This window comes from Amphibalanus amphitrite, unplaced genomic scaffold, assembly GCF_019059575.1.
Source record: "Amphibalanus amphitrite isolate SeventyFive unplaced genomic scaffold, NRLGWU_Aamphi_draft 001132F_arrow, whole genome shotgun sequence".
Classification (NCBI taxonomy): Eukaryota; Metazoa; Arthropoda; class Thecostraca; order Balanomorpha; family Balanidae; genus Amphibalanus; species Amphibalanus amphitrite.
In genome coordinates, this window is record NW_024882626.1 from 25907 (window position 1) to 43445 (window position 17539).

The 17539-nt window shown below is 51.2% G+C and overlaps 1 protein-coding gene across 1 annotated transcript in view; it reads left to right on the plus strand.

Annotated features, from left to right (window-relative positions):
* LOC122370451 (arrestin homolog) overlaps window positions 1–15149 on the plus strand; it is a 28071-nt gene extending 12922 nt beyond the window's left edge. The window contains exons 2-8 of the mRNA XM_043346099.1: window positions 4826–5016; window positions 5358–5536; window positions 6571–6706; window positions 12355–12512; window positions 12805–12945; window positions 13837–13966; window positions 14315–15149. Of these exons, the coding sequence (XP_043202034.1) occupies window positions 4826–5016; window positions 5358–5536; window positions 6571–6706; window positions 12355–12512; window positions 12805–12945; window positions 13837–13966; window positions 14315–14476 (1097 nt within the window). The 3' untranslated portion in view covers window positions 14477–15149. The remainder of the gene's footprint in view (window positions 1–4825; window positions 5017–5357; window positions 5537–6570; window positions 6707–12354; window positions 12513–12804; window positions 12946–13836; window positions 13967–14314) is intronic.
* The last annotated feature ends 2390 nt before the right edge of the window (window positions 15150–17539 follow it).

A 17539-nucleotide genomic window follows, 5' to 3' on the forward strand; every position in this document is an offset into this window, starting at 1 on the left:
GACTGCGAGGCCAGCGTGTGCAGCGCCCAATCCAGCTGGCGGCCAGACACAGACGACACCGGACCGTGGTTGATGTACAGCCGGATGATGTCGTCCAGATGCACCTCCTCCACCAGCTCGCCGGTGGCTGCGTAATCGCGGTACCGCACCTCGTTCTGCATGTCATCGATCTCCTTCTCTGTAGGGAAGAAGCCGATGGCGCGCAGCACGTCGGTGACGGTGTGAAGCGGCACCGTCTGGCTGACGGCGCGTCGCTCCAGCAGGTCCTCGCCCTGACACACCAGCTGGGTATAGTAGACCAGGTCCTCCAGCTTCCGGTACAGCTCGCCTTCGCGGCCGCCCTCCAGCTGGTCGTAGAACGGCGTCATGCCCATGCCGCCCAGCATGGACATGGCCTCCAGCGACTCGGGGTAGATCTCCCACATGAAGACGCAGCCGTCCTCGCCGCCGGCGGAGAACAGCCAGCGGCCGTCCGTGCTGCAGTCCAAGTGCTCCACCTTGTTGGGGTGTCCAACCACAGTTGCCGCCTTTCGCGGGTTGCCGTCGAGCGGCAGAATCTGCAGGCCGATCTTGCCGCTGGTGGAGAAGGCAAGGTATGAGTGCTGCTCTTCAGCCAGTCCCGTGTCGCAGGAGAGGATCCTCGGGATCACCTTCATGCGTTCCACCGGCGCGCCGTACTGCGGGCCAAGCACCACACGACGGCACATGCGGGTGTGTGCGTTGAACAGCTTCATTTTGTACTGAGAGTTGGCGACCAGGATGAAGTCCTCAGTGGTTAGTGGTGGATAGAGCGCCATACAGAGTGGGATGGCCGACTGCTCCAGTGTGTCGCAGCACAGCACTACCGGATTCTCCTTCGTGCTGTTGACCAGGTCGTACTCGACGAGCACTCGGTCCTCGCCGAGCGAGAGTAGCCGAGGACCCGCTGATACGTCCTGTCCGGGCGCAAACAGCAGCTCGACGATGGGTCGGTGGTGGGCGCGCCATCGCGCCAGCACGCCCCACTGGTGTATGGTCACTTCGAAACGGTACACGGACACGACCAGATCATCGTCCCGCGTGGCGAGCAAGTCCGAGTCGGGTGAGAACAGACACTGGGTGATGGCGGCGCGGCTGAGAGTGATTCGGTCACCCTCCGGTAGCAGCGTAAGACCGTCCAGAATGACCAGCTCACCGCACTGCATGCCGACGGCCAAGTGCAGACCGGACGGGGAGTAGGCCAAGGAGTGGACGCGGTTGCTTCCCGTCAGCACTGTTTCCAGGACCAGTTGCTTGTGTTGGAAGTCGTAGACCCTCACGCTGCCGTCGTAAGCGCCGATCGCCAGGTAAGGCTTAGTTCGGTTCACGTCCAGGGCTCGCACGGTGACCACGGGGAACTGGGCGATGCGCCGACAGCTGGAGGTGCGCACCTGCACCAGGCCGCAGAACCCGTCGGACGCCGTCACTAGAAGGTCGCGACACGTGAACTCCGCCGCCTCCAGGCTGGCGTCCCCTGGGTACGGCATCTGCTCGCTGTCCATCGAGTCAGTGTCGGGCAGTGGGCCGACACTGTCGCCGCCAGCACTGTGCAGGGAGTCGGGCTGTGTAGAACCCTGTCTGCCCGACCGCACCGGCTGCAGTCCAGATGACAGACACCGCACGGTGGCCAGTCCAAAGCGCTGGTACCACTGCCGCAGGCGCAGCTGGCCGTCCAGGAACCGCAGCTCTCCGGCGGCCGTACCGGCGCAGATAACACCGTCTGTGACCTGAAGACAGGTGATCTGTGCTTCGCTTATCTTGAGCACCTTGCGCGCCTCCTTCTTGACGGTGGGCTTCAGTTTCTCCGGATCGCACGGGGCCGAGGGACGCCGATCGCTCCACAGAATCACGTAGCCTTTCTCTGTGCCGGTGAAGACTGCATACGGGTCGTCGCTTGAGAAGGCCGTCTGTGTGAAGTGTCCCGGACTGCACTTGAAGTCGGGAGAGTAGGTGCTGTGCAGCTGAGGACAGTGGTGCGCCACCCCAGTATCCGTCATCTGGAAGAAGAGCATGCGGCAGGCGGCGGTGGTGGCCATCACGGCAGAATCCATCTGGCTGACACTCAGGTGGTGATGAAACCCGTGGCCAATGCCAAACTGGTGCACCAATGTGGGCACAGCGCCGTCTATGGTCCAGTCCCAGCAGACGAGCTGCTGTCGTGCACGACCGCCGACCTCCTCCACATTGCCCCACAGGCCGAAGACGTACCGGCTGTCGCAGCTGAACTCCAGCTGCAGCGGACCTGAGAACGCTGCGGACGGAAAGTGCATCTGCAGCGGTGCGCTCATGGCGGCGTCCCACACGATGAGCGCGTTATCCGGCCCAACGTCCCCGGAGACAATCCAGCGGCCGTTGCGGGAGGCGGCCAGACCGCACACGCAGTTCCGGTGGCCCTGCAGGATGCGCTGCGTGTTGTTGCCGTAATCGTAGATGACTGCGCACTGAGCGGCACCGTAGACCATCAGCTGGCTCTTGCCCGAGGTCAGGTTGATCACCGGAGCTCTGCAGGAGCCGCCGAAGGCCCAGCGCGTCGTCAGCGGCCTGGAGGCGGGCAGGTCACCCTCATCGGTGGCAGTGGTGTAGCGATGCACGCGGCGCCTGGCGCGCTCCTCCATCTCCTCCTCATCCAGGTGCTCCTCGTCTTCGCCCTCCGCGTGCTCGCCGGCCGCTGTCAGGTCCGGCTCAGACTTCTGCAGGTTCTCGATCAGCTCCTCCAGCAACATCTCGGACTCGGTGACGCGGTAGTCGGCGCGTGTGTCGACCATCTGCACCTCCTCCTCGGCGTGCCAGATCTGCGAGAGCACCGAGCGCACCGCCGGTGTGGCCCAGATCTCAGACAGAATGCTGCACACGTGCTTATCGTCGTTATCGCTTGACCAAATCTGACTGAGGATGCTGCGGATGTCGACCTTCTCGACACGCTCCTTCCATATTTCTGAGAGCACCGAACGGAGCTTGGGAGAGCCCCATATCTCAGACAGCACTCCCTGGACGGCGGGAGTGGACCATATTTCGCTCAGAATACTCTTAGGCGGCGGTTGGTCATGGTCACTAGACCAGATTTGGCTGAGCACGCTGCGAATGTCCACTTTCTGGACCGGCACTGTCCAGATATCACTGAGGATGGAACGGATCGAGCCAGAGCCCCATATCTCCGACAGTATCGAGCGCACCGCGGGGGTACTCCAGATCTCACTGAGTATGCTGATCAGTCGCTGTTTGTTGTCGTCACTCCATATCTGACTGAGAATACTCCGTATGTCGACATGCACCGGCGGATCTGACCAAATATCACTCAAAACACTCTTTGGTTCAACAACTTGCACCACTTCTTCCCAAATTTCTGACAGTATAGCCCGCACAGCAGGTTTGGCCCAGATTTCCGAAAGGATGCTGTGTATGACCGTCTCATCTCGGGCCCAAATTTGGCTAAGAATGCTTCTCACATCGTGGAACTCAATGGGATCGGCCCAGATCTTCTCCAGATCAAACTGACACTCTGCAGGAGATGTATCACCTTTTGGCTGGTGTTTCTCGGGAGAAGCTATGGATGCTGGGCCGGGCGGTATAGTCGGTACTCCAGCAGTGGACGAGGATTTGTGCGGGACATCCTTGCGCGAGCCAGCGCTTCCTTGCTTCGATCCACTAGGAGATGAGGTAACATGGGTTGCAGACGAACTGACCATCGCCGTCGCCACATTCGCATCTGGCGTATCTCCGTCTGCTACTGACGCGAGTGGCTCGACCGCCTCTGCGGCAGCAGGAGTCACATCCGTGGTCTCGGACTCTGGAGCAGCTGCGGGCACTTCTGGACTCTCCGGGACGACATTGGTCGGGTCATCAACCGGCGATAGTTCCGACTGAGGCGGCTCGGCCGCGTTTTCCTCCGGCTCTGGCCTAGGGACGTCTGGCGAATCGTCTTCCTTCTCAGACATCTCGTCTAAGAATGATTGTGTCCTTCAATTGATGATTTATTAAGATCTTGATAAGTTTACGTACGACACTGATAATATGGTGGAGTGCAAACTGAAAGACTGGTATCCACCGGTTTCCTTACAGACAGCCATGTTGCCACTTCGATAAGTTTCGGCATTATTGTTTGAGGGATTCCTTGTTTTTGAGCGATTTGAACATGACTCTCAATAAGCCACAGCACCTCCTATTTCGAATTTCAAAATTTGTTAGTTGCGTTCCTCACTTTCCCTTTTATTTATCCCGAAGTAGGTGAATATATAGTTACCAAACTTACGGTGTATCCTTTTCGATCAATATGGTTCATGGCGACAAAGCAAGAAGTATAAATTCACGATAGCCTAATCAAAAAGAGCAGTCTTGTGATGACGTTGAAAAACGGTTTTCAACGATGCGCTGTCAGACAGAAATGTAAAAAGAAAGAAGATGGTGTATACAAAACATTTGGTATAAGCTATTATGCTAAATTGCTGTTCAGATTTTCTCATTGCTAAGTGTTAACCCCAAAATAAAAGTTTTTCGTTACTCATGGTCGATCGTCTTCACTTTTATCTCTTTTTTCGTTAATAGTCATCACTCATCTTGACCTGACCTGCAGTGACCGCTATGCGACCAGATGGCGTCCTGCTGGCGGATCAGTCACATCCCGACCTCCTGTGACCTCATGTGACCTATGTGCGGTCAGACGGCATCCTTCTAGTGGACCCGTAGCACCTTGACCTCCCGTGACCTTCTGTGACCTTTGGTGACCCCTGTGCTGCCAGGCGGCGTCCTGCTAGTGCCGACTCGTTGTGCCCTGACCTTTTGTGACCCCTGGTGACCTCTGTGCGGTCAGATGGCGTCCTGCTGGTGGACCCGTCGTACCTGGACGGCCGTCAGGTGTACGGGCAAGTGATCTGCTCGTTCCGCTACGGCCGTGAGGAGGATGAGGTGATGGGCCTCAACTTCCAGAAGGACATCTACCTGGCCTCCGAACAGGTCTACCCTAGCGTCAACACAGACACGGCCAACATGTCGAAACTGCAGGTGGGTGGACGCTCAGCTCCCGCCAGTGGTCTCGGTAGGAGACGATGTCAGGGGAAAAACCTGGTGTCTCGGCCAGACATGCGTCGCTGATTACATTACTTTCGCTCATGGATGCGAACGCCATTACGGATACAGGTGCAAAAGACATGACGATATTACCTGTACTGCATGAAAAATCTTGATCTTTAGATGATGTATTATCCATGTTAATGTACCGAGCCGCGTTTTGCAAATCTCTCGATACCCACTCTTACATATTACTAATATCGGTCCATAGTAATCATCCAAGGCACGCACCCGCCTCCACCACCCTCACCTTCCCCTCCCGCTCTATTCGGCAGGAGCGTCTGCTGAAGAAGCTCGGCCCGCACGCCGTGCCGTTCACGTTTCACCTGCCCCAGAACGCGCCCTCCTCGGTCACACTGCAGCCCGGCGAGACGGACCAGGGCGCGCCCTGTGGCGTCGAGTACATCCTCAAACTGTTTGTCGGCGACTCAGAGCTGGACAGGTCACACAAAAGGTGCGTCGCTGTGGGAGGAATGGAGATTGTGTGCAGGGAGCGATGGAGCTTGTGTATTGCAAACTCAGCCAAAATTACTATATGATAGGTAGCCGTTTTCACGACGGGCTACCTGGCGAGTGCACCTAATTTGACCAAATCTGCACCAACTCTCTTTTACAATAAATATCTCCACATCATGAATTTGTTTCAGTGTTTTACGCGAAAATAATGTCAAATGAATTAAAAAATGAGGTATGTAAACACCTGTGCAACCCAAACTGATAACTTTTATGAAACACACTGAGCCTAATTCGACCTAATCTGCACCAAATGTGTACCAGTTAACCGTCTTGAAAACGGCTATTCACGTCTAGACACCGATAGATCTCTCTTGCTATTATATTTTTTTTGTTGTTGTTGTAAATACCTACTTCCTTTTGCCTCTTGATTAGGAAAGGAATTAGCAGGTGCGCATTATGTAAACAAAAATTGTCCCGAGCTTTTTTTGCAGCAGAAGGGGCAAATAAAGCATCTTATAAGTTTGAAAATGTCTCAGAATGCTTGAAACACATGTGATCCTTGGCCAATTTCATTTTCACTTGCAGCGGCAGCCCTTGGATTCCTCAATTGCGAATAAACTTAACGGAACAGGATTTGCTTTTATCATTTTAGTTTCATTTGCATAATTACGACGCGTTAGCCCGGTTGGGTGACGCACCAAAGTGTCACGTTGTCGGCGGAATCTCATTACACCCCTAATTGTCGACCCACATAGACCCGCCGCGTGCGGTACGTGTGGCAGCTCCCAACGACGGCGCTCGACCCCATGCCGTGAGACTTCCTCGCAGCTTCCGCAACTTCTAGCCGAATCAATTGGAATTCAGTCAATGTATAGCAGGAAACGATGGCAGCGCATCGCTACTCAATTACTTAAAATCCGCAGTCCTGCGGCCAGTGGCAAACGTTGCGTTTTATCCAGCTCTTTATTACCATCGCTAATCCCTGCACTGTCGCACAATCTAATGCCTTCTCCCCTGTGTCCCATTCGGCAGGGCGACTGTGGCACTGAACATCCGGAAGGTGCAGTACTCGCCGTCCAAGGGAGGCAGACAGCCGTGTACCGTTGTCAGGAAGGACTTCATGCTCAGCCCCGGGGAGCTCGAGCTCGAGGCCACGCTCGACAAACAGGTCAGTGGCGTCATCATTAAATGTCATTAGTTACAGCTTATAGATAAAGTTGCATTTACGGGTCTATTATAATCGATCTATGCTGCGTCTAAAATCGCACCGCTTTGCGCTCCGGCGCGCGCCCATTGTGCTCAGCTCAAGATCATTTAGCTTCGCTGTGTTCAGCGGCCCATTGCTGCCGATCTGGTAATTGCAAACCGTTGTCTACGCTGCTAACTCGGTGTTAGATGTCGGTTGGTACCTCGGACAGAATCGGTCGGGCGTGTCGAGACGAGGGAAGAAGAGAGCCATTAGCACTGGAGCAGTCGGTTGGCGTTTGTGTCGATATCAGCCAGCAGCGCAGCCTCCTATCGGACAAAGGAGAGCGAAGTGTGCCAATTTACCGGTCAGCTAGGGCAGCACAGCGCAATAAAACCATCGCACACAAACACAAACGCACCAATGTGTGCCACACAGTGTACGATATCGAACCAGAAAAACGTAAACAAATGTAGTGCAATGGTTACGTGGTCTGTCGATGCACATCAAAGACCGATAGTCGAAGCGGATAATCGCCTTTTGTGTCGGTTCCTGCATTCTGCAGTGTCAGCTTTGAGCCTTTCACGGTTTGTGGCCATCAAAGCGGGGTCAGAGCTGGGGGGGGGGGGGGGGGGGAGCGGGCCGTGACTGAAATGAAGTCCAAATGTTTGGTCAGCTCTATCAGATATAGAGAGGGACTATTGGGAAGTTTCTAGCCTGCCTCCCACTGGAAAAATGCAAAATTGTCAAGTTTTGCAAAGGTAGACGACAGACCCCGCCTACTCACCGATTTTAATTGGCAATAATTTCGTCCACCGTCACTGAATACTTATCTTTTGGAGAGTAGTTAGGTAGGTTACTAGGTGGGCGAGGCAGTTCAAATCACAGAGTCTTTACCACAGTTCAAATCATCTATCGACAACACCCTTCCATCATACACGGCCTTGCTTTCATCCTGCGGCCGCCATCACACGGAGCTTCACTGAAATGGACTTAATATGGTTTATTGGAGTATAACTCAACGAATAAATTGCTACTTATGTACCTATGTTTTCTTCCTTTTAAAAATGTATTTTCCTCTTTAAAACATTATCAAGCTTGCTACTTGAAATAACGAATGTATTATAACAAAAACAAACATTCGAGAGGCAATGGTATGCTCATCAGTGATTAAATTAAAGCCGGATACCTAAGCAAGTTTATGAACTAATGGGAGAAGGCTCTAGCGCTGCTCGTTACATAACTTGTACTTGCTGGAGTAGGTGAGAGGGGCGTGATACGGAGCCGCGCAATCCGTACAATAATAATGCTCCATCGGTTGATGCACTCGACTGGCTTGCAATGATAGCCATGAATATTACATAACGGTGAGGACTAACGTCTTCTGAGCAGCGGGGAGTCCAGTGCGGAGTGATTGGAAACATCCAGGCTGGTCTGGGAGCGCTCAGACGGGCGATGGAGGGAGCTAATATCCAAAGTCGATTAGCATTGAGCCGAACTATAATCGACTTTGACAATACATCGATTAGCAAAATGCAGATGCAGAGACAAAAATGACTGGAAGTAAACAAAAAAACTGAACAGAACAAAATGCTGGGCACTTTGCTTTATGGTTGTTGACTGCAATCAGACTTAACTTCACAACTGTCACTTAAAGGTAGTGTGCCAGCTTTCTTGGACCGTATGGAGTTAATGGCCCAGATAAGGAGAACCGGATTTTTAGAACTTATCCATACCTTCAAAACTCATGGAAACGTCTTAAATTCTTCAAATTTTGAGTACCCCAGTGCGAAATTCGCCCCGACGGGTTGTCGGTCGTACCCCAACCACATTTCACACCACTATGAACAATAAATGCACACACTGAAATCGCTATTACCGATATGCTCATCCAATCAAGTTTCGATAAACCCGTTCATCATCAGCTCCTGCGGTTTCGAACACGCCTGTTAGGTGGTGCGTTAGACCACGCCCAAAGCCAGGGCCCCGGTAACGTGAGGTAGCCGAGTCAGGGCAGCGTGCGCTGACCCAAGCCGGAGCCGCGCGTCCTCCCGGTGTCATGTGATAGCCCGGGGATGCGGTAGACCGCGCCCAAAGCTGCGGCCCCGGCTTGGGTCAGCGCACGCTGCCCCGACTCGGCTACCTCACGTTACCGGGGCCCTGGCTTTGGGCGCGGCTTCTGCTCATACTTTGTGGTGCGGTGGTGGTGCGTCGGGCTGCGCGCTCTGACTTCGGCCAATAAAAATGCGTCAGCTGATCATTGTCATTTCTGCCACTTGCGTGTGGTGAAATGGGGTCATAACTTCTAAGACGGCTTTTTCATATCAATTATTTTACATAAAATCATATTTCAAACCATAAATAATGTTCGACAGCCAAATAAAAGAAACAATACCAATACGGGCTTACAGTTTAAGGCTCGACATTGTGTTGTCTACGATTAGACAGCTGATAACTCATTCCCGTACGTCGTATGGTCGTAACACCATAATGACCTTTGCTTATTGTCACAAGTGCGCCGCATTCGCGATTGTTGCCCGACGCCTGTTTGCAGGTGAGCCCACTACAGTTGTTATACATATCTAAAAACCGATAAACTTTTAGGCGAAAAAGGCACTATTCCAGGCCCATTTTTGATTTTTTTTGCGATATTAGGTAAAAACAGAAGCTTCTTATCATAGGAAAAATAAAATGGGAAATCTTTCAAAGGTGGCACACTACCTTTAAACCGTCCCTTCGCTGCGACTATAATACCTATTCGTGGGAACATCCGAGCCCCAGACTTGCTCGGGCAGCTTCCGGCACCGGCAGTTACTAAATACCTACATAGTTTAAGTCAAGGATCATCATAATCAGGCTCGGCACGACAGTGAACAGTGAACAGCCGAACAGCCCTTGGTGCGACAGAAATTCGCAAACAGAGCCGTGGCTCGCTTCAGCGATCAATACCAGGCCCAGATGCTGTCATATGTTGAGAAGACGCCGTCCAACACATCATGCGGATATGTTTCGTGCTTTTACAATTTCCATAATCCAGGAACATCGCGCGAAAACCTGCCTGGAGCAAAGCTCTAAATTCAATGCAATGCAAAGAATTTAAATGGAAGCTGATATGAATTCTTTACAAGCTGGGTGCGAATGCATCCTTACATAGGGGAGAGTGGGGTAAGATGCCCAGGGTGGGAAAGACGCCCCACCCCCTCTAGCGGGGAAACAAAGAATCGAACCTGGAAATTAATGTTCTTAGCGCAAAGCGGAAGCCTGCCTTGTTAACTGCACAAAAATTTGCGAAGCTCAGTTGGGCAACGGCTGGCTGGTGATTGCATGTTTTTTATTTGCTGCTTTCAAAAAATATTTTGGCGTCAAAACATTATAAATATCAAAGAAGGTAGATAATTTTTGCGTCCCTTGCTATAGTCGTGATACATTAACATGCGTGTACTGTGTCCCAAACAGTTTGTTTCAGGGTGTAGTTTTATGGCTAACAAATTGTGCTGATTTAATGTTACTTCGGTACCTTGGGGTAAGATGCCCCCTGTCCTGATGGGGAAAGACGCCCCCCTAAATCCATAGGCTGTCCTTCAAGCAGCCCGTCAAATCATTTATTACATACTTGTGATGAGAGACAAAAGCCGATCTGGGAGTATTGAGAGTCCAGTACGGTCGGGTGCTCCCCATGCCGGTCTCTCGGCCCACACAGCGACTTTTTGGGCCAAGGCCATCTATAGAAGGTACAGTCACTCTCCCGCCGACCAATCAGAGACAGATCCTGAGTGACGTCACCCCTGATGCTCGATTGGGGTACTCCATTCCTTTACAACGTAAAAATGACTAACTTCATTTGAAGATTGTTGATGACACTCTACACATATTGCTCAACCATTGATGTCATTGGAAAGTTCAACTAATTTTCTAGCGATAAAAAAGAGCAGCAATATGCTAAGAAATGGCCGGTTTTGAAGATATAGACGATTTAAAAACCCTCTGCAGTTGAAGGAAAGCAACGTAAAAACGCATCGAGCTTATATTTTTACTATGAATAAATCATTTTTCAGTAAGTTTTTAGATATGGTATCGATTTATTCAACAACTTTATTACAATATTTTTATTACTTGTAACTTTATTTCAAAATAATATTTTCAAAAATGGCAACTGTTGGTAAGTAGCTTTGAAGCGATTGTGGCGCGCCGCGCCATTATTGTCCTGAGGCCCCCATATGATGTCATCAAAAGTGGAGTGACATGGGCCTGTTTTGGGCGGCATCTGACTCTGAGAGCCCTCACGACGGCCTCTGTGGGCCCCATTATTGGTTCCAGGGCCCCTCACGACATCCTTTGAGGGCTCCCACGTTGGCTCCACGGGCCGCGCTGGCATCTGAGGTCCCCACGATGGGCTCGAGGGCCCTCAAGCATCATGAAGACCTATAAGGGCCCCACAGTGGTCTCCGAACGCCACCACGGAGGCTTGTTTGGCCGCGCTGGACTATGATGGCCCTAATGATGACCCCTGAAGCCCCTTACGACTACTTTTCAGGGCCCTTACGATGACGTTTGGTGTCTACTGCAGGCTCGAAGGGACTACTGATTCGTTCAGGCGATTCACGTGCCTATTTTTGTCACTTATAGTGCAGGGGGCATCTTACCCAACGCCAGGGGGCGTCTTTTCCACCCTGTGGGGCAAGATGCCCCCTTTCACTTCTTCAGGAAAATGCTTAATAGCAAAAAAAAATATCATGTTTCAGGCACGAGAGAGTGATATTTTTGGAGAAAAATGATGTCGGCTTCCGTTGAAGCTCCAAGTTTTGGCTTTCCGATCGTCATTTTCGAATAATATATGACATAGTCAAACCCTGGGCATCTTTCCCCACTCTCCCCTACCTATCCTGTATCTGATAGCAGCGTGTGAGCTCGACAACACTTCAGGCTTCCTTCATTCGCAAAAGGGGAGTTATTTTTCACATTTTATTCCAGCACTAGCATCAACAGGTCATGCCGAGTCGGCCGGTCCATATAGCACTAGATGAAAGGATGAGCGAGTCGAAATCAGGGGTTTGACGTTCTCCGTTTAACATCCGTCGTCCGGTGATACATTTCAGGGCACTCTGCTATGATAGTCCTGGGCTCTTCGGCCTTTCGCTCTTGCCATTACTGATCCTTTTGAATCCCTTTAAATTGGAAGGAAGGCACAACGGGGAACTAGGCTCACGATTGCCAAAAGTGAAATACTTTCAGTGACAGTTGAATCTACAAAATTGCCAGCTACATGGCCTCTACCTCTACCGCTACCATGAATGATATTATCTGACCTGACCTCGAAACAACTTACATAGCTCCTACACTGTAAAAAATATGAATAAACCTTTGAGTTATACAATCAAAAGCAAACAGTTCATTGGAAATCACTGTTTTGTCTCCGTAGTTTGCGAGTTAGAAAGTACAGCAGTCGTCAGCACATTACCGAACCATTATGGGATGGAATTTGTGACAGACACCCTTGATGCTGGCGGTGTTTAATTAAGAGAACTTTTGTTACCTAAATCATTGATAAATTCAAGCTATATTCAGAACTTACCATATATATAAACCGTTGTATTTAAATATGCACGCCTCGATTTCGTTTCTTTTTACAGCTGTACCACCACGGCGAAAGCGTGGCGGTAAACATCTGCATCCGTAACCATAGCAACAAGACGGTGAAGCGCATCAAGTGCTCCATCCAGCAGGGAGTCGAGGTGTGCATCTTCTCCAATGGCAGCTACAAGGCCACGGTGGCCAGCTTCGAGACCGAGTGAGTGCGGCCAGAGTTTGGGGAAGGATGGTACGGGTACGGGTGCGATGAATCAGATGACCGAATGACTGGATATGACTGTGGTGTGTGACGCTGAAAGCTACGATGTTCTTTGCTAGGCTAAGCAGAGGGCAGAGGCTCTGCACTGCGTTTTCAAGCATGTTAAACTCAATTCAACTGGCGCCAGCTACTTTCTGATCGATCGATGAACGTTACATTGCTCGGACGAAGCCTTAGTTGTTTGCTGAGGAAAACGGATACGGATTTGTGATAAACCTCCCTTTGACCTCAGAGAGGGATGTCCGGTTGAGCCCGGCCAGTGCCTTCAGAAGGTCATCATGATGACTCCCAGCCTGGAGAACAACAACCGGCGCGGGATCGCGCTGGACGGCAAGCTGAAGCAGCAGGACACCGGACTCGCCTCCAGCACACTGTGAGTCCGAGGATGGGAGAAGGGCGAGTCCACATACGGGCGAGATGCGAGGAGTCCCTGGGTGGGCGAGATGGTTTTGAAAAGGTAAGGGTGATATACTAGTTGATGGAAGCACCCAGAGCTCACAGACGAAGACGCTGTGATCCGGGATAACCGTATAGGTACTGCGGATGAGGGTGTTGGAAGCTCGGTGCTGTGGGTGGGGCCAGCCGTTATCACCGGGCGCAAAAACTCCGCGAGCTAGATAGTTTTGAGTCTGAGACCGTCTGGCTCAGAATTATAGGCCAGGTTTCAAAAGGTGAGATATAGGCGCGACATAAAAGCTGCGAGTCAGAAATTCGGTAGAAACTGGTTCAGAATGGATCTGAGAAATGCAATTAATTACATACCGCGGGGTCCTATCTGGCTCGCGTAATGCGTGTGCCACGCAAAAATTACCCGTCCTACGCTGTTCGGCCACAATTCTGCCAATAGCACGCCATATGACATAAGTTGTGCCAATTATCCACCGTAGGTCAGGTTTCAAAAGGTGAGATATAGGCGCGACATAAAAGCTGCGAGTCAGAAATTCGGTAGAAACTGGTTCGGAATGGATCTGAGAAATGCAATTAATTACATACCGCGTGGTCCTATCTGGCTCGCGTAATGCGTGTGCCACGCAAAAATTACCCGTCCTGCGCTGTTCGGCCACAATTCTGCCAATAGCACGCCATATGACACAAGTTGTGCCAATTATCCACCGACTTCCTCAGCATCACGTAGTGCTGCCTACCGGTACAGGGCTGTCATACCAACTGCACGCCGTGCTCTGCGTGGTATATACGGTTCCCTCTGATTGCACTGTATGACACTTTGATCAGAGGACATGACCTTGCTATCTGCGCCGTCCAGGCTGGCCAACCCGGACCAGCGGGACGTGTTCGGCATCGTCGTCTCCTACTCGGCCAAGGTGAAGCTCTTCCTCGGCGCCCTCGGAGGAGAGCTGGTGGCCGAGCTGCCCTTCGTCCTCATGCATCCGAAGGTCAGTGCGTATGGCGTTATAACGTGAATAGTTGGTGCTGGTAGAAGGAAAATATACGGACAAACGTGGTCGTTCAACAACTTTATGACACTTCACTAGGATCAGCCCCCGAAAAACATGATTGAGTGTGCATAAATATATGGTCTTCGTTGTTGCGACAGACGACCTCCCTCGCCATCCCTCCCTCATCCGCCACATCTCCTTCGTCATCACCCCTCTTTGAACTTCTCACTGCTATATAACTTGCCTCTCCTCCACTGTCTCTACCTCAGTGTCCCCTGTGTGCCAGCAACTATCCTCTTTCACTCCTCCAAAGTCACTCCCTCACCGTCGCCTGTGTGCCGGCAGCCGAGCGCTCAGAGGCCCCTGCAGCATGTGGCCAGCACGGAACAGCTGGAGACGTTCCGCAGCGACAGCATCGACCTGGCCGAGTCGGATGCGCCGCCGGCCACCCACGGCAACGGCGCGGGGCTGACCGAGCCCCTGACTGGCCTTCGACTCCGACACTAGCCGCGCAACTGTACCGCAGCGGCGGCCAGGCGGGCTCACCCGAGAGGGAAGCAGAAGCTTGAAAAGTCAGAAGTGAATGTTTCGCTTACAAGGAGGTTCGGTTTGTCCTTCGAGATTTGGTGGCAGTTGTCGAAACTCGGAGTTCAAGATCAAAATAAAGAAGAAAATGGCATATAAGAGAACATATTGTGCATTTCAATACCAAAAAGAGAAAAACATTTTTTGCTGTGGTATCAAGAAAGGTCTTACCGAGGACTTGGAAAGCGGTTCGACCGTAATTGGTGCATCATACGGAGCCGCGGGTTCCTTCGGTGTGATCGCGACTCGGGTGTTACTTGGTGTGAAAGCTCATGTATTTTGTCAGACACCTAACCAAGGACTTGGAAACGGTTAGGATCTGCACCTGTGATCGCCGTGTACACGCTATCAAAACAATATCCCGATGTCTTGTCTTGTACAGATGTTACATGCGAAGCAGCCGTTTAATTTACCGCGACAGAGTTGTACGGTTTGATGTCCAAATGTAACGTGGTTTAACCTCACCAACTACCATATCTGTTCCGTGTTTCCCCACTTATTCAACACGAATTGTCGGCTATGTCTGTAATGAAAGCAATTTTAACCCGGCTAGCCTGACCGGAAAATAATGAATACACCCTGCAATTGTACCAGATCTGTCTTTTCTTTACTCCAAATACGCGAAGAACACAATTCCAATCCAAACGTCTTTTGTCACTTTGTGGCTCAGGAGCGGCGTTAGAGGGGCGGATATGTAAATAAAACAATCTTGTCTCGATGCATTACGATCCGACGTAATGCATCGGACGACATGCACCGTCACGACGTGGGAGTCGCATCAGATTTACTTCGCAGCTTTCCCATATTCCGAAACACACTTCGGGTCCATTGATTAGATGTCCCTGCCGAGCTGAGCCCCGCGCGCGGCTCCGAGTCCTCTCATTCCATAGCGACCGACATGATAACGTCATCAGAGCTCTGATCTGCGTCCGATCGGAGGTAGTCATCACATTAGGCTCCACCTCGCCGTCGGCGCGGCCCTCGAGTCAGCGCTGGCGTCAGCGACCGTGCGCGGCTCCCATTTACAATTGTCAGACGACAGAGCGTGGAGAGGTGCTCGAGGAATGGACAGCTAGCGTCAGCGGCAGAGGTCCCAGTGCAGAGAGGAGCTTAGGGAATCCGCAAGAGAATCTGCAGGGTATCAGTGGTGGGAGACTTCATGACTGCCGTGTGGTTGGGGCCTGACATTATTATTCGGACTTATTGGCCACGAACAAGGTGACTAATCATACGGCGATGGCTATCGCGTGCTGGCTTCCGCCGGCCGGAACTGGCGAAGAAATTGGGTCCGGGTCCTGTTTGAGCCCATCATATAACCGACAGGACAGCGTTATAGTAAGACTCCGCGTATTCTATATTCATGTCAGCACGCAGTCTAGTGCTATAGTACCTAGTCATAGTGATCGTGCATGATAGACTATTCCTTCCGCCCGTCGCCGGGCCAATAACGTTTTTCACATCAACTAAGCCATTTTATGGGGTCGTCCAACGTCCATTAGTGCCGAAACTTGAGCTCTTCAGTCAATTTGAAAATTGCAACTTTCATCACGATAAGTTAGTTCGTATTATGTCGGCTGAATCGTACTTTTGTGAAACTAGGAGCAATAAAAGCTGATGACTTGCAATGCCATCAAATGCAAAACACGGACACACTACTCGAGTGTCTACCGGTGGTGACGCTACAAAGCTTCGCTACTATGGCGCTACTCTACCCGCTGACCAGTCGGGACAATGCCGCAGAAATCTGGGTCACTTTTCACCCGGCCACCGACCCCACGCCAGACGCAACGCGAAGCAGACGCCAGGAATTAGATTGGCTCAGCCAAGGCTCAGCGGCGCCAGACATCTAGCAGCCTCTCAGTGGGGCTGATTGTTTATTCATTTACTTGTTTGTTGCAGCAGTTGACAGAATCAAGCGTGAGTGGATTGAGTCCGAAAACACATGCAATATCGGTATTTGATTGATGACGTTTAAATACATCCAAAAAATGAGACATGATAAATGATTAAACGGAACCCAAGTCTGCTCACACAATAGTCAGTCTGACATACTATAGCAGACTTGGATTTTAAACTTACATGTTACGGCCTTTCTACAAGCGGCAATGGTCCTTGGGATGGCAGTAATTAACATCATCATGTGCATCATGTGACTTCAGGCATGCATCACCGGAACTGCTAAACAAACGGACATCCGATTATTCTCAGGCTCATAGAAACATGAGCGTCAATTTCAGAATGGACCAAAGAATTTGCGGGAGACGTAGCCATATATGTATACTTTGCCAGGGCGAGCTGATGTGCACGTGTGTGAAAGGTATACCTACAGCTGGTAGCCACTTTCTAATTACTGCAGCGTCATATAACCGTATAAAGCCTCGATACGGTTTCTTTCGTAGCTATACTTCCCATTCCTATAGTCGGTCAACAGCGCCCGAAAACCAGAAGTGCCGTTAGAAAACATATGCACAGCGGACAGCTCTCGACAGCGCCGGCCGTTTTTGCAACCATCGCTCAGAATTTTCCACCAGACAGTTGCCACCAGCCCAGAGAGAAGAGCTTCTATACTCGGATCTACCACCTTCTCCGGGCTTCAGAGAAGCCAATGGCCACGGGACCGTATGCACTTGCTTCCATAACTGATAAAACGAGCCGAGGTATATTTGATTCTGCTACCGTCACCGCGTCTCAAATATAGCTGGTAGTGACGCGGTAAGTTTCTGCTCTGAAACATATCCGCGTATCGCTGCGAACCGCGCTCCCATTGGGATTACGGTCGAAATTTAATGGTATCCTGGAACGATGCGACAGCGTGACGTGCGAGGGATCCATATACAGGGTTTCAAAGGCGATGAGAGTCCTACAAAACTTTTCGAGCGAGCTGCGGCTGACTTCAGTGACTGATTTCCCCGGTATTATAAAATTAGATGCCATGAAATAACAACAATAAAGGCAGTGACATCAACCGGGCGAATGATCTCCAGA